Below are 24,053 nucleotides of genomic sequence, written 5' to 3'. Positions count from 1 at the left end.
AGCAATCATCACAGTAGGAAAAGGAAAGCTGTATTTGAAATATCTGCGTAAGTCCTTGAGTGACCTGAAACTTTTAAACTCTCAAAAGCTCCAACCATTTTGTTCAATCTGGTTAAGATTCTGCCAGAAGATGTTCAGCTGATTCTCTTCATTTGCATTCTAAATTGCCATAAGGGGAAGAGCCAGTTTCATTACTAGCCTACTGTTGAAGCAAACTCTTCCCAGCAGCAATTACTCACTGCAACAGGCATGTTTTTACTTACCACCTAAGATCCACCAACCCTGCCCCTAGGGGAGACCAGCTACCCCACCTTTTTTTGCAGGAAAGTATGTTTGGTATGTTCAGTCACATTCACTTGAAAGCTTGTGATCCCACTAACAAAAAGATGAAGGTTTCTATTACTTTGAGACACATTTTCAACAGATCAAGACAGTTGACTGAAGAGATATGCTGAAACTGGGAAACCAAACTCATAAGACTTTACACTTCCATAAAAGATACAGGGAACCCCTGAAAAACCCCACACCTTTCTGAGCTTCTGAAATGCAATGTAGCCTTGAGCTGTGAACTCGATCTCATCCAAAATGCAAAATTGTTTTCAGGTGACACAAACTTCACGTTTAGTTAACTTCATAAAGTTCTGAAATAGTATCTCATAAATCCAGAATCATTAAAGTTTCAAAAGTATTACTTGTGCTAAGTCCAAGAATATTTCTGTTGTGTGTTTTATTCTTATTTGTTGATATTCCAGGCTGGTAGGTTGAGATACTCTTACAAGGTAGGAAGTGCTAGGGAAGTCTGATATTCAAGAATCAGGAAAGGAAATTATTCAAGATCTGGACTTTCATGAAATCATTGGATGCAAATAGGATCACGGAAAAGAAAACTGTTCAATAGTCTTTTCTGCAGAGTGGTGTTACCAAGGTTTTGCATCCTTCTATTTTGGGCAATGTAAAAATTCACCCACCAGAACTGTGTGGTCTGGAACAGCAAACAAATGAGCTTGTGTCCTTTTTCTGGTTTTAGGAATGTTAAATTTCCCTTTCAAATTTTTTTAAAAATCTTATTACCATCTGCCCCCAGTAAAACTTTGTCATCTCCATTCTTCTCTCTTTCTTCTCCAATAAAGATGAGTGGGCACAGCAGTGGGGTAAGGTAATGCATGCTGTGACTGCCACCATTAGTGTTGTGCTTAGTGTAATACAGTAATCCTGCCTCCCAGCTACAGCAAAGCTTGCTTCATGTATACATGGAGCCTTCACTATCAAAAGAATACAGTGTAATTTAGCTGTATCTTGCACATTTTTGATCCTACCTTGGAGACCTTAACAAGAAAGTTATTTTAAAAGATGTAAAATTATATTCTTAAACCTGAATCTGTCAACAGAAGAAATAAAATATGGTCTGTAATAGTTCAGGCTAGATTTGACTTCCACATCCTTTAAACTCCATCTCTCTGCTGATGCTGAAAATCAAAAGGCCAGTTCATACTGTTTTTTTTTTTTCCAGCAAAAACACCTAAGCAATAGCTGTGAAAAATTTTTGGCGACACAAAACAGATTGCAATCTGCTTCCTGTATTAGGACCAACAAATTTCCATCTAGAGAAACTTCCAACTAGCAATGATTTGTTCTTACACCACCTGCCTTTCAAACTGGTGACTTGTTGTTTGTAATAATGATTAAGCACCTGCTTAAACTTGTAATATAATAGATATAATTCAATTATAATTAATCATAAATAGTTATAATTTTGAAGGTCAATGAAAATAACCTGTAGAACAACACCCAAAAATGTGCACTATTTGCAGTTACAATAAGAAAACAAACAGGACATATCTTTAAGAAAACCAGCTGTAAGAAAACTAGCATCCCAGTTCTGCTTCTTTTACTGTAATTTTCTGACTGATCCTCTTGATGCAATTTACTAGTTACATTTACAACTGACCACTCTTGAAATATTTGCTGCTCTCTAATGGCTTCTATAGAAAAAATAAGACACATTCCTACACTGAAAAAATGTGAAAAAAAAGATTTGTTTTTCAAATGCTTGAAGGAAAAGGCTTTCTTAATATTCTTAGTGTTTCATTAAGATACCCTAAGAAAAAGGATTAACACAAATAATTTCCCTGTTCTTCTCTAACCATGTAGGTTCACAAATAATGCTATTACCATCAAGGACCACGCGTGAGGCTAGAGGTAAAAGGTGAGTGAATTTTGTAAGCTGTCTGTCACTGAGAGAAGAACTGTGCATCCACTGTCCAAGTACCTGGATTTCTTAAGCATAATCAGCTCTCACTTTGGCAACAACCAGAACATCACCAAAACTAAACAGAATGTGGACAAAACAAATTTATATGCTAGGCATACACATATCATGGTTTCCGTTAAATCTTTAAAAAATGCTGTTAAAAATAGCCAGAGGTTCTGCTAACATTCTTCTTTTTCCCCCCACCTCATCCGTATACTTATAGGCCTCAAGCAGGTGGCCTTTCACAGCTGTCTTCACCTGCCATCCCAATATTTCCAGCTAGATGCCAGGTTTTGCTGCTTGTTTATTTATTTATGCCCAAACCTGCCTTTCACCCTATCCCTTAAACCTAGAAAACCCTGTTCAAATTAATTAGCATTTAACTTAAAATCCAACCTCAAGCCATGTTTTTACTTTGACGTTTACAGTAAACTGCCAGTTAATGGTGGAGGGGCAGATTTCGTGCATGGAATTTTGATACCATAACCACAGTTTACTTCCAGCTTCAGGAAGTCTACTAAGTAAGCAAATAATTAGACCTGTTACTCTGTGTTGTTTCTTACTTCTTCCATTAAATTAGTTTGCTAGAGCTATTTCAATACACTAAATTAAATAAATCCCTGTGCATTGTATTAAGAACATGAGACAGAAATTTTGTGATTGCTGTATCTATTTCATACTGTGGCTGCATTAAGTAATACCCGTGGACCAGCATCAAAGTTGCCTAATTTACATTTATACTCATGGTAATGTAAATTAGGCAACTTTGCTGCTGGTCCACGGGTATTACTTAATGCAGCCACAGGGATTTATTTCATTATGCCTGTTGGGCTTTATTTTTAATCTGATAAACTTATATTATGTAAGTAGATCAGAATCCTCACTTTCAAATTTTCATTTCTCAAAGGTGTTCAGAGTTTTCTTGTTCATAGAGACTTTGGCTACGTATTAAAAATTTTTTGGAGTAAAGATTGAAATAAGAGAGCTGGTCCTTCAACTCTTTTCCCAAAGTAAGGTGGATTAAGGTAAAATTTACTATATTTCACTAACAGCATTAAGGAAAGAACAATTTTCCTTCTAAATTTAGTTAAAATCAGTATGGATCTAAAAAAATTAAAACAAATGTAGCCAAGGAAACTACAGAGGAATGCAAACACAATTTTATAGCTAGGAGTAATAATTGAGAACAAAGATATACTGTTAATACAAATGATAGTGTAGGAAGATATAGTAACAAAGTCACAGACTAAAAGAAGACATTAAAGTAAGTATTGTGTGAATGAGTTCAATAAAAAACATAACACATTGTAAAAAACTCCATCCCTGGAAATGTAAACAAAAGGAGTACTGAGAGGAGAAAATGTCACCAGAAAGATGAGAGGGTTGCCAAATAGAAAAGATTAACAATGGAAAAAAGTTATTGAGGGCCACAGAATATTCTCCAGCTTGCTCTGGAGGTTGGATTATGAATAAGGAAGATGAAGGTGGGGTGTTTTTACCACACAAAGCTAAACCTTTCATTTAAGAACTCAAACTGGGAAAGTAATCTTATTTTTTAATATAGTTGATAGACAAGTAAGATCTTAGTCTAAATTGCTTCAGGAGCTACTTTCTTCTTTCTACAGATTAAACAGGGAATCCAGAGGGTGACAAGCAGCTGAACCAAATTAACAGTTCTTGGAGGGAGGACATCCAGTCCTGTCCCCCCATTCAAGGTTCTTTTTCTTTTCTCCCACACCTTTGCTAAGTTGCCTCTGGAGTTATCCGAAGGTCAGGCAACCAAACTCGCTAACCTGGCAAATACGTACACCTTTGGAAGGTAGGCAAGGGTGAATTTTTGCTGGTTTATCAGGTTGAACAACCTGCAGTCAGATGAGTTCCAGAGGTGGCTTAAGGTAAGCAGTGGGATCACATAGCCAAGAGGGTTACAGGAGAAGAGAGGGAAGAAGGGAGAAGTCCTTCTAAAGCACCTCCTGAAGTCATAGGGAGCCAGTTTTGTAACTTACCCACCATAGTTAAATACTTTAATTTAGATGGTGAGAACTGTGCCACTGCCATCATGTACATAGAAGAGGGGCTATTGGTATTCTTAAGCACTTTTCAAACTTCTGTCTTCAGATTCTCAAGTCTTTTCTATATATGTTAACCAAATCATGTCCCCAAAAGCTGAAGTAGAATTAGTAATATCCTCAGCTGCCAATCTCAGCTTTCCTAGTTTGCTCAACAGCACTGTTTTGAGAGGAAGCTAGCATTAGATTTGCTCACTTGTGTTTTTTATTGCATATCACATTATGCCTGGTGGGCTTTATTTTCAATCTGATAAACTTATATTATGTAAGTAGATCAGAATCCTCACTTTCAAATTTTCATTTCTCGAAGGTGTTCACAGTTTTCTTGTTCATAGAGACTTTGGCTACATATTAAAAATTTCCCTGCTCCTTTAATATGCCTTAGATATACTTTGACATACCTCATTCAGGAAAGCTTTTTGTGGTATTTACCCTAAATTTAGCCAATTTAATACTTTTTTTTTTTTTTTTTTCTATTTCTACTATTGTGGCTGCTTACAGCTGTTAAATGATGTTTGAGCAAAAGGTGAAACCAGGACTCTACTGCCTATAGGCACAGATATACAAACAAGCTACTACAGGGCATGCTAGGGTGTGAACAAGCAGCACATCACATGCTCTGAAGAAGCTCTCTGCAATCTGTTCTTTCTCTAGTTTATTATGTGCTATTGCTACACAAAAGTAGACTTCATGTTACTTTGCTAGCCAGCGGGAACTTGTGTACGATATATACATATTCAGGCTAGGTGACAACGCTGGGCTCTTCTTTCTTATTACACAAAATATTTCCTTCTGTGAGTAAAAACTTCCGAATATCTTTAGAAAGTAGATGCAGCTTGTATTTCAAACACAGATGCCCATGGCTATAGACTACACACATGAAGAAACTGTTCTAGATATCAGAAATATCATCAGACACAGTAAAATACATCTTAGGAAATTCTTCTAAAACAAATAAATCTTGGAACTAGCTTTCTGTTTAGGAAGATTTTCATACTCTGGTTCCTCTGAATATCTAAGCATTCAGCACATAATTGTAAGCTTAGGAGTGGTCATATTAAAGTCAATGAGAGTAAATAATTCAAGGAACAGTTATGGAGGAACAAATTTCTCACAATTAAGGGATTTTCCTTGCTTTTATAACTTACAGATTTGATTGCCTTATAACCTTAGTAAAAATGATATATTTATTCTGTGAAAAAAACATGACACTATATACATGGTCTCTCCCTATATAGAACAGTGTGTGTGCATGCATACAGATATGTGCACAAACACAACCTGTTACTGTATGCTGTTTCCTTGTGCTGACTGAGGAAAAAGGTAAAATGATGATTCATTAGCTGATAAAGTCTTTTCTAAGTATGTATCATCCTCTCCATGATGTGAAGATGTGAATATTGTAGGTTATAAAAGAAATGAGTGCCAGAGGGAATGAGATGGGTGTTGCATAAAACTGAAAGCTAGGTGAGAGAGCTGTGTGTCATCTGCTGCACCCGCCGAGTTCAGCATACTGAGCAACAGGGTGAAAAATGGAGAGCTGTGAAGGCATGAATAACATGCCAGCAAAGCCAGCTTCCCGTTGGAGGCTTTTTTCTAAATGCAGTAGTTTTTAATGGGCAGTCTGATTTGGAGGACAATGTTTATACTCCTGGAGAAAGCTGTCCACGACAAATATCTGAAACTAAGGTAATACCTGAGATAGACATGTTTTACACTGAGAAGGCAATCCCTTTTAGATAGATGGATTAGAGATGGAGCCTTCACCTTCTTTGGCTTCTGTGAAGTTGAAGTTGCCCAAAACTAAACCCTACAAAAAATGTGTCCTGTGCTCATTCCATCTAAATGGAAAATACAGAACCAATCTGAAACATAATTTTAGAGGTCTGATGTTAAAACAACAAACCATGGCACAGCACACAGAAAATATACTTTCAGAAAGCAAAACTAAGGGATGATACAGCAGAGGTCTTTAGTATGTTAATAATTTTAAAAATTAAAGCTTGTATTATCAACAAAAAATACTAGGCTTCAGAGTGCATTCCTAATTTGTTACAAATCTGAGTCTACAATGTTTGTTTTGGTTCTAGTCTGACACTAGAATAAAAACCACTCCTTTTGTTCTGTGGGCTTCTAAGGCATCTTAAGGTAGCTGCTGGGCTTATTTCCAAAAGGAGGGATTATATGCGATGGACATAAACAACTATTTATGTCTGATCTTCTCTGTAGGTGTAAGAAAAACAATCTGGGATTCCTGTCTGACCTCTGAGACACTGAAATCCAATACCTAAAGAGTAGGTGTTCACTCTGAAGGCTGCTGATTTTCAGTTTCTGCAAAATGATTTTTTTAAGATGAAAAGTGCTGTTTGAAGTTGCTTTGTGACTACTTATTCTTTGCTTTTGTTTAAAACTTGTTTAGAAACTTTTGCAATCAAATGCTAAAACTTCCGTTTTAATTAAGATGTGGGAAGCTTTGCCTGTATAGTCAACTATTTCTATACTTGATATATACTTTATGTATAGAACTCTTTGTACATTCTAACCATACTCTGAGAAAATTTAAATTTCAAATTTTTAATATATTATTTTAATATAACTTTCTCTGTTATTATTTTTCCCTTATTATCAGTCCAGGAAGTCACTTGCAAAACCCTAATGATTTTAATTCCTTACTAGTTTAAGAAATCTACCTTCTTGAAATAATAATTCTATAAAAACCTAGCAAACTCTTTTAATAATAGGATTTTTGAAGCATTTTGCCTATCTGTGCTGTATGTTGATAATTTTGGTAGACCTGTACTTAACTACGTTAACATTCTATTACACTTCTCTAAACTCTTATTCTGACACTTCTTTGTTTCTTTGGGTACCTCCCGTCAGCTTCTGTTTCTTGTCTGTAAAATGGAGTAGTAGTAGCACTGAGTAATATCCCAAACAGCACAGCCTTTGTTCATTGTGCAGAGGGTTTCTGCTTGCATGTAGGTCATCAAGGCAGCATCTGCAATCCACTCTTACCTTCCTCTGGCATTTTGAGGCATGATGGAATTACTAAAGAAATGTTTTATATTAAACACAAAACTAAACTCCAGAATCATCAACCATCTAAAGTTTCTAGGAATGTGAATTCTACTCAGAAAAAAAATACAAACAAAAACCTTCCTCTGAGATCCAAGTAATGTTGGGGCATTAAAAGGAGTGCCCTCCTGACCCCCAGCTTATAGCCTAAGGCAGCAGATAGGGTTACTTTGGATTATTGCCTTAGCTTGTATAACCAGTCATAAAATTAAAGCATTTTAAAATTCCTGCAACACTTACTTATTTCCATGAACACCTGCAGCCTTGGTTTCCATAGGCTAGTTATAAATTTAGTAGAGAAATATTTTGTTACTTCCACTGCCTTTCTTACTACGTCATCCCCCTATTTTCCCATTGATTGAATGGAGACTCCTCAGTTCTGTTAACCACTGCAGAGGCAATTTTCCATTTACCAAGACTCTTTTTATAAAGGTTAAAATCCTTCTTCACTAAAGAAATAATATTTTTATGCTGTTGTGGTTTATTTGCTATCATGTAATCCTTAACTACACATCCACCACATTCACAATTAGTGTGTAAAAAACAGATTTTAGAGATAGATAATTAACTGTTCAAAGCAATTCACAAAGTTATAGAAACATAAATCCCTAGGCTTTCTTGTCTTTTTTTTTTTTAAAAAAATTTACTATTCCTTTCATACAGGTCTTGGAAGAATTAAATGAACTACAATATTAATCAAAACATGGGAAGTTGCTAGCTTACAGGGCTAATCTTTAGCTTCTGATTCAGACAAATCAAATCAGGTTTCCTTTTTTTTTTTGGTGGCCCATTTTATAGAAAAATGCTGATCTGAGAAATGTTTCTACATAATAGTTTCAACCCTTATCAAGTATCAGAGACACCATCATACTTCTCCTTAAACAGGAATGATAGTAAGCTACTTCTAGTGTGGAAAGGGGAAGAAGCAGAAAGAAAAGGAAGTGGTTTTGGCTAATGCAGCTGAGGTGAAAAGTAAGCCTATGTTTACACTTCTGAAAGTGTGAAACTCCACTTCCCACACATATATGCCATACTTCCTACGTGTTTCATTTTGCCCGTAAATGTAGAAGACAAGAAGAAACCCCTCCTTGGGATCTCCATATCCCTTGGCATACAAAAAATAATGGCAAAGTGCTGAGTCAAAAATGGGACATTTGGAGGCGTATCTTTTTGCCATTGTCTCACTACCTCTCTGTGAAACCACTGATGTGCCTAGAAATATTTATGTGTGTAAAGTTATATAGCAACAAGGAAACAAGCATTTTATAGCTAATGCGATGTGAATTTAATGCTCAGGAAATCCATCGTTACATTTTTAAACACATACCAAGCATTTTTTCTTTTTTGCTGTTGTGCTCAGGACACAAAATATTTAACTTCATTCAAACAACAGCATTCCTATAAGTCAAATGAAAGATCATAATCACACGGCCAATTCGACAGTTACACTGGGCTATTTAATCCGGTTAACTCCAGTCAAAGTTCAGTGATCCAAAGCAGGTGAAATTCTCAGTGCAGTCTGTGATAACATCTTTGTGACCAGAACAGCATATGCTTCCCTAGCTCCCTTGCTTACAGGCTTTCCATGTGCTCCCAGTGGCAGAAACTCCAGACTTAATTTGCCGTATCTCAGAGGAAGCAACATATCTTCCTGTTTTCCAAGCACAGAGAAACTTTGACAAGACTTGAAGACTTAAGTGCAGAAAATGGGTTAGACGTAGGAAAAAGACTTAATTTCTTATACTAACGTCCTTCAGATGCACAACTAAATTTACAAGGAACATAAGTATCAGTGAAGTGGTAACACTGAAATGCTAAAAAGCAAAACCAACCTTTTTTTTTCCTCTTTGAGGCTCTCCACCTTTATACAAAGTTGTCCAACATAAGCCATGGCATGAAATAGCAGTTGATGCTTGTGGGCATTATTCCATGAATAGCTTGCATATATTAATGGATAATTTAATGAATTCCATGCTGTTATCATTCTTTGGTGTTTCTATTGCTGCTGAGAATCTATCAGGTCCCTCAGTGCTCTAATAACCCTTATGAGCCTGAGTGGCTCCACCTGAAGTCTCCATACCACAGGCCCTGCCCATAGCTCCTGGAGTCCATATAAACCCAGGCCTGGCCCCTCAGTCCCTGCCTAGGCTATGCTGCTTGGAGGGCCTGTTTGAGTTCTACTCTGGCTATCCGTCTTGTTGATTCAGGCCCTGACCTATGGACTGACCTCCTGGCTTTACCTCAGCCCTGACTAACCACTGTGGCCCTGATTGTTCATCACTGGGCTGTACCTCATGCTGGTTATTCTCAATGGACCTGATCCTGACCCTGACATACTGATTGTCTTGATGTTTGGGCCAGCTCTGCCTGCATAACAATGACCAACAGGAGCCCACAGAGAAAGAAAAGCTTCAATGTTAATAACTCTTAAGTCACTGCAGAGTGAAGTAAGGCAAGTAATGTAAAATGGCTAGGGCTTAGTATAGTATAAAATGCAAGTCTTGGGGTAGAATAGATATTTAAGGAAAGACATGGGTAGAACCCTTTAGTTCATGAGCTCTTCTTCCTAGAAGTGTTTAAGAGAACTTCTTCAGCAAAATCAGTTTCTTCTGACTCCATTCTTTCTAAAAGTAGGATTACTCAATGAGTGTAATGCTATTCAATGTGACAAATGTAAGAGGATTAAGCCAAGCCTTGTTTATAGACAGACTCCATGAGCCTTACATATAGAAAATAAACATTGCAATAATGAAAAAGGGAATTGGGGATTAAATCTCTTTTGTTTTCTGCTTTACTCTTACCACTTCTCCTTTTTTCTTAAAGGTAACGGTTTTGTTATTTTTTTAACTCACAGACATCTTTAAGACCGCAAAAACTATTCTTATCACAATGAAGTCAAGACCTTCTGAAACTTTTTGAGGGTACCTCAAAACTACCAGGAGCATAGAAATATTACCACCCTGCAGGTCATGAAGTTCAAGAGTCAGGATCTAGCTCAATGTGCTTTTTTTATTTTTTTTTTTTTTAAAACAAAACAAAACGTTTTCATCACAGGCTTTTCATGAACTGGCATGAGGCAAACACATTCTGCCAAATATTCTCAGCTTGCCTAATTTGTGTGATGCTTGAAATAACATGGGGGTAGGTTCCTGAAGAGTAAGAAAAGAGCCCGTTAGATGACTTTGAAGTGAACAGGACTTAGATGCTTAATACACTGTGTTTTTTGTGAACATTTTTGTTTCAATGACCTGAACCTTAAAATACAGTTCACAACTGAAACAATGAACAAAGTACCTCACAAGTTGTTTCCATATCTTTAGGAGTATTATAATTTGGGCTAACTTCTTATAAATGGAAGAGCCACATGGTGGCAGGAGAAAACAAGGCATGTAGAAAAAAAAGTGCTTTGCTAAATGCTTTCTTCAGCTTTAACTACATAATGCTCCCTTCAACAGTGTAGCTGAAGGTTTGGGGCTTTACATTTAAATCTCATGAACATGGCTATAATTTATTAGTTACAGTATCTTAACAAATGTCCCTGGCTAAGTGTCTGATACTATTCTCCAAGTCCAATAGGAAATTATACAATGAATGTTAATACTACAATAGCTATTGAAGTTCCGTAATACAGTTAAGATATGGAATCTGCAACATGGGTTTAGACTGTCTACACTGCCACACCTTACCACAGCACGAGGGGTCAATCACTACAAGTGATATGCACATAGCTATTTTCCTATTGTCACTTTTACACTGACACCACCAGGTTAATGACAGGACATAAATGGTGCTTTAAATTAATAATTGTTTGAAAATTAAATACTTAGCCCTTTTTTTTTTATGTGCTACATCATGAACAGGTTTGCTACATGAAAACAAAGAGCAGGTCAAACCACTAATCCTCTGGTTTAAGACCATCTGGACATACACTTCATTTCATGAACATCCATAATTAAAATACACTGATGTTTCTAGATGTCTCACTACAGTTAACACTGCTTTCTAGTTAATTGCCAATGGAAATGGGGTTGCACTTAGCTGAACACACTGTTAGTATTTAGACAATTACAGTCAAAACTGGAGTGTAACCAGTTACCTTTGCAATTAAGATGCAGTTCAGGTAGCCAATTTCTATCAAGAATAAGTGGATTCTGCAGTTGTAACAGACAGATAATCTTTCTAACTTAAGAGCTGTGACTGTTTAGTCTGTACTGGAAGACTTTATAGCATCCTTTCCATTAATTCCATCACTTAAATCACTGACTCCACACATTCAATAAAAATAATTTTCTTCTAATCTGATCCTTTTTTTTGACTTAAGTGTCTAGAATCTAGTTTCAGATGTTAATCCTTACCAAGAACCATCAGCATGACTTTTAAGATAATTGATTTAAAGAAAGAAGACATGAAGGACTCAAGTAACATATGATTCTGTCTCCATACCTATCTGTGCAAGAACTTTCTTACTGCTGTAGTTTCTGAAATCCTAGTGGCCATCATCATAGCCTGGTCACACCCAACTGTTAATGCCAACAGGAGCAGCACAAGCTACTCACTCTCTCAGAGGACAGGGTTATGTCTCTCTAAGCTGTCTTTTATTGGATTTCTTTTTTCTTTAACCTATTAACAAGCAGTGGAGATGTAGCTAAGGAGTTTTCTAATAAAGAACTGGTTTAGTGATTAACGGATCTGACAAGAAAGCATTTACAAAAAGTGAACCTGCCTTGCAACTCAATAGTTCTCACTTCCCTCTCTGCTTCCTTTGTATACTCAGCTTTCATAGCTGAACTTCTCAGTTTAAATAGTCTAAGGCTATGTTTGTCTTAATCAGTCTTCACTGATTAATTTCTCTCTTGCTTTTCCACTCCAAATGCATTTTTTTCCCTTACTCTTGCCTTTTCTCTACACATGCAGAAAAGGGAGTAATACGAGAGTTGTAGGACATAAAACCAGAGATGAATTTCACCATTGTTAATATTTGCTAGTTGCATTTTCTAAAGTGTTTATTATGGATCAGACTCCTGCTGGAATGTGAAAGAATTTGCATGTTTCTGTAGTGTCCACGTCACCTGTTAGCTTCCAGGTTCTTTTACTCCTTTCATCCAAGGCCTGCATGCAAATCTTTTTTTTAGTCCTGTTAATAGTAGTCATAAGTGTTCCATAACTGCAGTCTTAACTGTATCTACAATGCCTCCTAACTTTTGCTCTGCTTCTTCCTAGACAATGTTCTGTTGGTTTTGCTAAAGAAAGAAATAATAGGTTTTCTTTTTATTATTATGCAGTTGCCCTGTTTCTGCCTGCAAATAACGATCTCTGTGATTTCCCTTCTGTTACCTCTTAAATTATAAGCTGCCTCTAAGTATGCACAAAACTCCACTGTTTTAATCTGGACCTCTAACAAGTAATCAAGTTTTTGCTACTTTACTAAGTTTACAGTAAATTTTTTATGTCAGCAACCCACAAAAGGTACAATACTGATGCTTTCTTTGCGTTCTTTTTTATTCTTCTTGTATATTTGCTATGTATGAACTAAAAATGCTCCAGGCTTTCCTTCAATCATGTTAATACAGCATGAATTCACTTTATGCAGCATAATCCTACTACAGTAAATGTGACCAATTCCTGATGTATACCCATAGAATGTTCAGCGCAAGTTTCAGGCTGGGTAGAACTTTAATGTTAGACATTACTATTAGAAGATGATTAATTTTTATAAACAAGAAAAAATTCAAACCATCTGGTCACCTCCTAGTACTTAGTGTTCTAAGCAGTATTGCATTAATTCCACATGATGTTCCCTGTACTTCAGTGTAATGTGAGGTGATTTGACTCAGGTGACTGAAGTGGCCCTCTCCTAGCTCAGCTTTCCTCCTTGCTGTGTCATGAGAAATAGCTGGACATGGAAACCACAGAGACAGACTTCATAAACAAGCAGTTAGGAAGTAAGAAAATAAGAGGAACTCAGATGTAACCTCATTTTTCTCAGAAGGGACTGCCTATCTCACGGTCCTGCTCTCATCCCCAAGTCACTGCTCTGAACTAGCTTGAATGATCGAGGAAGGTCTTTAGTTTCTATCAGTCTTCCAATATGATCTATAAAATGGATATATAATGTAGTCAACAAGAAGCATAAGCTATCGCTATCCTAAGATGCAGCATTTTTGACCAAATCTATGCCAGGTCTTAGGTTTGGCTGGGATTCAATACTTCAGGAGAGAAATATCCACTCTCTGCTGGCTGAGTGGGCCTATTGGAATTCCTGTAGCTTTCTGATAAAGCATGCTAGCATAGGTAGAGTGGTAAATCTCACCACATTGACAGGTCTGATGTATACCTGGTCAAAGCAGCAGCAGTCAACATTGTCATCAGCTTATGCTTCTACATTGATTCTTATGGACCCAGTTACATCATGGCTGTGTTACCAAAAATATTCAGGATTTTTTTCTGTGCATACCAATATCTGCAGAATTAACTCTACTTGCTTTGTAGAAAAGTGAGATTAGTTAAGGTTGCTGTTTTAGCATTTTTTACCACTCCTCAAACAGCCTTCAAAAGAGACATACTTCTTAAAGGTGACTGACTCCTGGAAGCAGCTGTCCAAGGCCATTAACGTGAACATAAGGCTCTTGACTGCATGTTTTGCAAGTACTTCAGTTGTGGGTAAAAAGCAGTGGAGAAAATGTGAGAACTAACTATTGAGGCAGAAAATTCATGCTGTCTTCTGTCAAAGTGCAAAAGTAGAAAACGGCTAATGTCCTACTTTTGGGTCTGACCACAGGCAACATTCTCACTGTTTTAGTTAACTTGGTTTTGGTCTCTGTACTAAGCACTGTAATATCGGTGGAAGAACGGCACCTGGTAGTAAATGATTCTGAATCCTCAGAGTTAACAGTTTTCAGTTCAAAACTGCCTTAACTAATGACTTCATTATTCCCTAGAATGTATTTACTGATCTATGTTAGCAGATCCTTTTTAAGATTTCTGGATGCTGGGCAGGATGCAGCCTGAGCAACAAAGTTCACTTGTCTGTGAGTGACAGGATAAAAAGACAAGAAAAAAGGTCTGACTCCCTATTCCTTACCTATTGATTTAAAAAAAAAAAAAAAAAAAAAAAAGCGCCAAGCAAAACCCAAACACTACTGCAGTAGGCAGGATTGTGCAGACTATACCTCTGGCCACAGATCACTTTGTAGTCTGTCCTGGGTAAGGCACACCTGAGTGTAAGGCACTTCACATACAGACAGTGCTCCCAAATGGCTTGTTGAATAGCAAATGGCACAAAAACCCTGCCTCATTTGTGAGATGGATGATACACACACAGATGGTTAGAGGCTTAACCCAATTCCTAATAAGATTGTTTATAGGTAGGTATAGGGTATAGACTGATAGAAAGGAAAATTCTGGTCAGGTAGCTTGTACTAAAGTTTGTCTGGGTGTTTTCCCAATCTGTAAGTTGTGAAATGCTTGGCTCCTTGTGGCCTCAAATTCTAGTTCAGTTGCAGTGCTCATGAGCTTATTATCTCCTCATCTGTTCTGTGGTGTTATTGAATAGCGAGTGACTCATATCTAAAGAACATATTGGGAAATACAGCTTCACTTTTTTATGAAGTAGATACCTAAAGTTGGTGCGTTTATTCTGAGATAACTCCCCGTTGCTAGACTGAATATATTAATAGCAATTAAAAAAAGAAAAAGAGTGGTAGGCAGATAGGGTAAAGTCTAAGTGATTTCATCTGCTGCTTACTGTTTGTTTTAAGCAAGTCTTACTGAAGTTTTATTTACTTTCATTTTGGTGAAGGAGTCCTGTTGATGGAAAGCCCTCTGTGGGGTGGACTTTTCTCCTATACAGAAGAAAAAATTACTTTTTCATAAGAAGGAATAACAAATACATATGTGAAGTTTAGAGAAATATTGTTCCATTAACAGGTAAGGATTTTACTTCCCCGCATTTATTTCTGCTTACAAGCTGAAGTAATACAACTCAAATATCCTTTGTTCTTACATGATCAGATTTTGAAAACTAAGTTCTCCTTACTATTTGTAATTTCTTTGTAGATATAAGTACCATAGCTATTCAACAGCTGTCCAGACCAACATACAGGAAATCACAATATGTTTCTTAGTAATCAGTAGTTATCTTGATCTTATTACAAATTACTGACCTAAAAATAAGCAAGAGTAAGAATTAAAAAACCCAGGCACAACCGAAATAAAAAAAACTTCAAAAAGCAAACACTTGATGCCATGCAGTTTTTTCCACAGTGAGTTTGGACACATTCACAAAATTAAAATAAGGTCCTTGCAAGCGCCAATTTTGTTTTATACAGCAAAGTTCACTCTATTCTACAAGAGATGAAAAAACAATGCTTTTATTAGCAAGGTAAAGTTCTTATGATATTAGACACTCTGTACTGCTACCGCAATTTTCTTACACGTCAAACATAGTATCAAGGATCTCTCCTGGCCTTCTACTAGAGCCTGACCCAATTCCTCCATAATTTAATGGACATCTTGGAAGCTTAACTGAATCAAACTTTTTCAGGATATTCATAGTATGTATATTTAATATACCAATAGTTTAATTGCCACTGAACTATGCAATCTATTTGATGTCATATAGAGCATGAAGTCTGCCATACAACAGAAGTCCCACATGCTGTTTTTTTCTGAAGAGGCATGGCACACTTAGGTATCACTTGTTAAAACCCAACACAAGATAATTCAGCAAGTGAGTCTGAATCTGTAAATGACCCTTATCACTTTACAATCTAAATAAAGCAATAAACAAAAGTAGTTTTACATGTTCCACCTACCCAAATGTTTTGTGGTGTTAATATACTTTTAAAACCATTCATACCCATATCAACTATTCAAGTATGGTCCCTTAAAACTTTAGATTATGTAAGGATTTTTGAGCATCTAACATTTATTTTTTTTTCTCAAGGAACACTTGGTTTTAAACTTTCAAAGGTTCTGTTTTCCACAAACACTCCTCTTTCATTTTCCGCACTTGGACTTTCTATAAATCACAAATAATTCTACTGGAAAGTAAAAATGCTGCATTCCTTACACGCTGAGCTTCTAGTGTCAAGGTTCTCAGCACCAGTGAAACAGTAAAATTTTCATGTTTTGGATAGTAACTTAGGAACCAAACTATGTTGTCAATGTAAATTCTTTTGTAACACAAGACGAAACGTTGTTACTTTTACTTGTCTAGCTTGACCTGGACTACTCAGAAAACAAAACAGTATGAGGAGAAAAGACTACTGAAGGAAAGGCACAGAATCACATCATTCACTAGCTCTGTATTCCATGTTAGAGATTTTCTGTGCTTACTATAGTATCTTCTTGTTTGGCTATAACCAAACTTTTTTTCTTGTCTTCCTCTGTTACTGTATGACTCATCTGTTCAAACAGCTTTGATATCTTGGCGAACCTCAGGTGATTCTGAAATCTTCGTGCAGCAAAAGCATAAAGTAGAGGGTTAATACAGCTACTGATGAATACAAGCGCTCCAGAGATGTACACTCCTCTGCCTACAATTTCATCCAGTGCCAAAGACATTTCCTCGTTAGAGAGTTCTATCTGAACTGAAATAATATCCAGGATGTTAAAGAGATGATGTGGGAACCAGCATAAAATGAATGCCACCACAATGCTGGCAATGAGCCGTTCCGATCGCTGCTTAGATTGGTAAGTCATTCTGCTTAGTCTTCTTGCAACACACACATAACAAGTGGAAATAATTAAAAAAGGGATGACAAAACCTGCAAGAGTCTCCAGCAAAAGATAGGACACTTTCTGTCTATTAGAAGAGTAGTTGCGGCATGTGCATTGCAGCCTACCGCTCGTTTCTTCTGTCTCTTGAAACAGAATGACAGAAATGCCAAAAGCAATAGACAGGAACCAAATGAGGAACATGATTAACAGAATCTTTCCTTTTGTTTTGTATCTTTGAATTGTGAAAGGGTAAAACACAGCCACTAACCGCTCCAAGCTCAGTGCTGTAATCAGAAATATACTAGCATACATGCTGCAGTAAATAAGGAAAACCAGTATTTTGCAGAAGATGACTCCAAAAACCCATGAGTCGGCAAAGGAGTAAATCCAGATTGGTAAAGTAATTAGTACAAGGACGTCTGCAATGGCCAGGTTCAAGATCAGCAGGACTGAAGGAGATATTTGTTTCATCTTTGTACAAACAGTCCAGATGACGATGCAATTTCCAGGGGTCCCAATAATAAATGACAAACTCAGTATTATGCAGACAACTGACCTCACGATATTCCACGTGGAGTGGATACTGCTTTCCTCAGCTTGACTCATTTTGGAAACGCTTCAGTTCTTGGTTGCCAATACCCTCGGTGCTTTGCACTCCGCTTTTATTCTGAAGGTGTGAGTAAACAACTTGAGAAAGTTCCCTAACTGATATTCTGTAGACTACTATGGCATATGAGCTCACATCCTAATGCTCACCCTTACAAACATCTGACCACACATGGCAGTTCCTGTTTAGGAAGACAGTGTGCATTTCTGCACACAAAGCAAAAATGAAAATCTAGTGTAGCACTTGACTTTGTTTTTAGTTACACATCCATCATACTTCAGCAGACTTAAAGCATGTCGGTGGGCTTTCAAAAGTGTCCCGATTTAAAGAAGCTTGTGACTTTGTTGAAGTTGCTGATCTAATCAACAGCTACGAGGGGAAAGAAAGCTTATTTATGCTCTTCTACTCTTATTTGTATTTAATAACTTAACATTTTATAAAATAAAAGCTTAAAAAAGGAGTGGTAAATTACAAATGTGCATGATATGTTTTACAGGAAAATCTATTCTAAAGCATAAAAAATTATTGTGCTTACAGCCCTCATGTCAGCTTTTTAAATTTAGCAGGAAAGCTGACCATGCTTTAGAAATGCTGGCATAAAGGAAATTGGCTTTTGTCCTATAGTAAGATTGTACCAGTACAATAAAGTGGGTTGGAGTTGTATTTCTAATTGTCTGGAAAACTGCAGTCCAAGCCAAATGACAGCCATCAGAATAGTCTGGATATAGGGCTATGGGAGCAAATGCTCTGTCAGAGAGAAAATACACTATTGCGTTGTCCTCCTGCTGCACAAGCAATGGGCTACTACTCTGTCTCCTAGGAAACTTGGTAGTTGGTGCAGTATTCAGATTCTCCGTAAATCCCAAGTTCTTCAGTGTCTCGCCAAAGAATAGAGAGTATTTTGTTATCCTGATGTAAAAACGTCTTTTGTAGTTCATTTCTAAAAAGTTAAAGGAGGAACTAAAACAGCAGCACCCACAGAAATGTTCAAGAATCACAGAAGTGAAACTGGAAGGGTATTTTTCATAAAGATGCACACAAAGGACTTACACATAGCTCTCTTAAATTTAAGAGTGTGATACAGATTTTTCCTGAAGTGTTGAGGTAGAATTTTGCAAAACTGATAAATGTAATGCATAATATTAAGTTGAAAAGTATCTTTCACCAAGGAAAAGGGATTGCAACACCACCACCTTCAAATCAGCTTAGCTGGTTTTGATCTCATAAGAGCATAATGAGATCAAAAGCAAATCCAAAATAACTCCACTGAAGTCAAGTATTATATCTGCAAAATACTATTTGTGTAATAAAGATTTTAATTTGGACTTAATCTGCTACGTGATTCCAGTCCCTTTTATTTTTTAACCACATTTAAGACAAATTGGGTAGCGGGAAACCCCAAACCAGTTGTTTGTATTCTAATGGGAATTTCTGAAAACCACTTGTAAAAAATCCACTAATGAAAGAAAGTGCTGTGCAATGTCTCTTCAACTAAAGAAATCACCTTTATACACAACATTATTTCTAATAAATTAAGAAAGGGCTCTTTCTTAATTTATTGCCAATAGCATACCTAGATTGAACTAAGTTACATATTTTTATTAAAGAAAAAAAAAATCAAGGCGAGATGCCCAGTACCTTTTGTCACCTGATGCAATAGGGACAGGTTCTTTTAGGTAAAGTCTAAATCTAGATTATTATTATGATTGTATCATATGACAATTAGTAACAATTTGACCTGATCTGCACAAGGCCCAGGTGACCAAAAGCCTGGGTAACTAAAGACTCTAGGTAATAAGAATGCTACATTCACTGCTAGAAACTCTGCTTAGCTGACAGCTAGGCTAATTGCTAAAAACCTTTGTGTAAGCTATGCTGATAAAGCTCTAATTGTAACTACAACCCTGTGTGGCCAGTCCTCGTTGTACCAAGGATCCCTAAAAGAACCCGTATGTTCCTGACAGAGATCTGTCAGATCTTCCTCTTTAAAAATTTACTTTTGGCAGCAAAGAGGAGCTGTCTGTACAAATACTAGTATCTGTATTAGTATAGTTCTAATCCAGTGGTGTATGGATCTGGTTGAATTCCTGAAGTATTTTTTCTTACATTTTTCAGAAACATGTTTCTCCACTTCAGTTGAACTCTGCTTGCCAGACAGCTTCTGCTTCTGGCTGTATTTTCCATTTAAATAAGAAAAATTAATCTTGGAATTGCAGCAACAGCCTGGGAATTCTGTTTCAAGAAAGATCTCAGATGAGTTTTGAAATGCCAAGACTTCCTTGAGTAAAATTCTAAAGACAGGCTATTAGTCATAATATCATAGATAGGGAGCATGTTTCTGAAGAGCTCTATGTGACAGTTGGATCACTATGAAAACTTCAGACTGTTTGTAAGCTATCTTTAATATTCAATAGTGTTGGACTTGTCCATTTGACACAAACTTTATGGGAAATTTAACAAATATTAACACGAGGAGCAGCGTAGTATGTTCGGTAACAAGCTAAACACAACAGTGGCTACACAAGTCAGTATCTCACTCATTCTACTGACCAAATATGGGTGGGGCTTTTAATGTAAAAACATGCAGTTGGACTTTCGACCTCATAAGCACTGGTCTAATTCTATTAACAGCCATAAAATCAGGCTGCATTTCTGTGTTTAAAACCAAACCAAACCAATCTAAACCTGTGAGGTTTTTCATGTGCATCCATTTTATACATAATGCAATGATTTAGTCATTAACATGGGAAACTTTCTCCTTAGTCTGTTATGTTTCAATTGGCAAATAACTAAAACTTTTGAAGCTCAAGAATTCCATGCTGCTGGTAAGAAAGAATTTAGAATGTTTCTTATATGTTCTAAACAGAATTTGCTTTGGCTTAAATATGTTTCATTCATCCTTCAAATTACTTGTTTTTCTTTGTATGCATGCATGAGCTTCCCTCTGGTGGACAGTCTATAATTTACACTACTTCTGACCATTTTCAGACAGCTGTGTTTGAACCACTAAATATAAATTATAATTGATATTTCCAGATTTTGTGTATTTATTCTGAGAATTAGAATTTAATTTCAGTATTCTGAGAGTCTCTGGGCTAACAGCCTCTTGCTCAAAGTGCACCCACCCCTCTGTGCAGTAAGAGCATGCCTGTGACAACTTACAGAGCAGCTGATGCATGGAAAATCTGCATTGCGTAACTTGTATGACTACCTGCACCAACAAGACTTTCTATATTATCTCTGCTTTTTGTCTTCATAAAGATTCCTTGGATGTTTGTCTAGTAAGTGATAGCATAATAATGATCACCAAGAATTATGTACCTACTGAGACACTAGAAACTGATGTTGGTAACCTTGTTTGCCTGCTGATGCTGAAGGGAGGGAGCTACCAGTCTAAACCCTGCCCTTGAGCCACTGAAACAAGGCAGTATTTGAGGCACTGGTTTATCTGTCTCATAAACTCAATTCAGTGGTGCTGTGGGCAATGGTGCGAGAGGCACACTTTGCCTTGATCAGAGAATTATGGTCTAGTTAGCTAGTTTAGCTGACCTAAATGTTGCTTTCTTGAGTACAGGAGGGTCTCCTGTACAAGGCTCTCATGGTGGTGTGCAGCAGCTAACAATGTCTGCTCTGCAGCTACTGCAAAGGAAAGTACAGTGTAGGAAAAGAAACACACCGGCCGTTTCTAAGCTCCTGTAAACACTGTGAGAGCAGCCCATGAGGTAGCAAGTACAAATACCAACACAGCCAGTGCTGCTTTATCACCAGGAAGAAAAACTCCATCAGTTCCGGAATGTAACAAAAGATTTGTACATTGCATTACAAATAGCAAGTTTGAATATTCTGTGCTGTGTGCATTGTTGTTAATCAATCTTCCAATAATATTACGGAATGACAGCCCTTACCCAGCTCAACAACAACTAATAGTTTTATCAAGAGGCCAGAGAAAAAATTTCCTGTTTGCTATGCTCAGGGAAAACCAATTGAGAAGTTGTGAGAGGAGGAGAGCTCACAAGGCACCTGCTGTACGTGAATCCATACACGTTGCCATGTTGGTGCCTTTCTTATCCTAACCAAATGATCACAGGCAATCACAATGTGTTTCCAGCAGTTGTGAAACTATTCAAGTATATGGTGAAATATTTTCCTTGGATAGACATACCAGATTCATGAGTAGAGGCTCTAATTAAGATAGTGGAGAACTGTATTTATAATTCTGATTATAAGCAGCAGTATGAATAACAATTATATAGAGATTATGGAAAAACCTTTCTCAGCATTATCATGAATGTATATGGTTTTAATTTCCTGTTATTCATAGCACAAGCTTTCAAACAGTATATGTATAGATGAGTTACAACTTAAGGTGAGACTTTGGCCTGCTCTAAATCAACTACCCCTAATTTGCTATTTGTATGTACACAAACTGTTGCTAGCCAAAATCCTCATCTACACAAGTGTATCAGGCACCACAATTGCTACTGGGTAAATCCAATACATTGTTTAAATACTCTTCCTTTTGAGTAATAAATTACTGATGACAAATACTGCTTAGATGATTTGCTGCCAAATGTTTCTTGATTTTTCTTTATTGTTTAGTTACACCTACTGCCATTCCTACCCCATTTGCTGGGATTGCATGAAATATTATATTACTATCTGAGCAATGTCTCTTTTTGGCAGTGCACCTCTTAGGATTAAAAACCCCAAACCCATACGTTGTTGTACATGTGCTGCAGCAACAGATGGTAGCTGCTGTTGTGCATGTAAAGCAGGCACACAATATGTCCTGTAGCATACTCTTCGGTAAAAAGGATCTGTCCATGTAGTTATGTGTTTTCAACACAGGGAGGCACTGGGGAACTACCTATTGGGTTTTTTTGGCTAAAACTGCACGGTGATCAAGGCTGAGACCCATAGAACTGATTCTTTCACATAAGAAGGTTAAGCGAGTGTGACCTAAATTTCAGTATTGCTTCTAAATTATCGAGAACTTTATAGGTAAAAAACACCATGTCTTTTCTGTCTTGCACATCATGTTATTTTCCAAATACTCATATTTCTAGCACTCTTAGTTCTTTTTTTGATATATGATCATTTCCAATGTTACATTCTGCTGTATCTAATACAATAAGGGCAGCTCTCTCAGCAACAAAAATAACTTGGATTCCAAGTCCATCTTCTATGCCTCTGAAGTAACAAAGTGTTAATGATATTAACAATTGTTCCTTCAGTGTGGTTTCTGTGAGTAGCGTGTTGTAGTCTTTGAAAAGCAGATCAAATTGCAATCTCTCATGTTGTGAAACAGCCCTACTCAGCAGATTTGAGCAACTTCCAGGTCTTATTTAATTCTGTTCACACGCAAGCACTGAGCCACTAGCTTGGGCCCTAGTGTGACATGAACTAGGAGGTTAACTGTGCTCAAAGTAGAAAGACTGCAATAATTTTGTGAGGAACACAAAGATTTTTCCTTCTGCTCTGTGCTAGCTGCCATAGGTGTGTTAGCTAAAGAAACATGTAATGGAAGCTTATGCCCTCAGTCACTTAGTAACTAACATACCTGCTATGTTGTTCTGCACAGCTGAAGAAGCTACTAGCATGGTGTACCCTGCTGCTCCTCAGAATGATCTTGTCCAAGAGTTCTTAATCTGAAATAAAAAGTAGTCAGGATTGATTCTGAGATGCCACATGCAGCTACAGTAACACATATGTACTAAAGACACATACTGTATGGAAAAAGTGTAAGATACACAATCCAGGCACAGGTAATTTTCCATCATTCTGTAATTTGATCTGTTCTCTCCATAGAATTTTTACTTAATATTATAAAGGGCTGTGAATAATGATAATTTCTGCATTAAATGAAGCAAGCGACTTCACTGGCAGAAAGTGCTAGCACCATTTTCTTAGTTAAAAATCTAATTATGGATTTTAACAGAATGTAAGTCTAATAGACTTTAGAATCACCTGATCTCACAGTATTTTTGTATTTGACTCTCAAGCCCAATAACATGACCTAGGTTTAGTCACTCTTATTTCAGATGTTCTAGTGTTGAGTCAGACCAAAAAGTCCCTTTAGCCCAGTATCTTGTCTCTGATGGCAGCCAAAAGCGGGTGTCTAGGGAAGAATGTAACAAGCAGCCAACTGTGACTATACTTGACCAGGCATTCGCTGGCATTTAGCCAAATACAGCCGAGAGTTTCCTGAGCCAGATATGGCTTCTGTGTGATTATTAAAGCTTTGTGGACATTTACTCTGCAGACTTCCTAAGTCTATCCTTGATCTCATGTAAGCTTTCAGCATTGCAGCTTTGATACACGCTGTGTGAAG

General features: G+C 37.0%; 1 protein-coding gene across 1 annotated transcript in view; it reads right to left on the bottom strand.

Annotated features, from left to right (window-relative positions):
• The window catches only part of LOC103775299 (leukotriene B4 receptor 1-like), a gene marked incomplete at its 3' end in the record, with an annotated part of 44,284 nt that extends 26,563 nt beyond the window's left edge, over positions 1–17,721 (bottom strand). The window contains exons 1-3 of the mRNA XM_008942746.1: positions 16,732–17,721; positions 10,609–10,649; positions 8,384–8,579 (exon numbers count right to left, since the gene is read on the bottom strand). Of these exons, the coding sequence (XP_008940994.1) occupies positions 8,384–8,579; positions 10,609–10,649; positions 16,732–17,721 (1,227 nt within the window). The remainder of the gene's footprint in view (positions 1–8,383; positions 8,580–10,608; positions 10,650–16,731) is intronic.
• Between the last annotated feature and the right edge of the window lie 6,332 nt (positions 17,722–24,053).

This window comes from Merops nubicus, unplaced genomic scaffold, assembly GCF_000691845.1.
Source record: "Merops nubicus isolate BGI_N331 unplaced genomic scaffold, ASM69184v1 scaffold30936, whole genome shotgun sequence".
NCBI classification, from domain to species: domain Eukaryota; kingdom Metazoa; phylum Chordata; class Aves; order Coraciiformes; family Meropidae; genus Merops; species Merops nubicus.
Note: the sequence above shows the minus strand (reverse complement) of the source record. Positions and strands in the feature narration are given on the sequence as shown.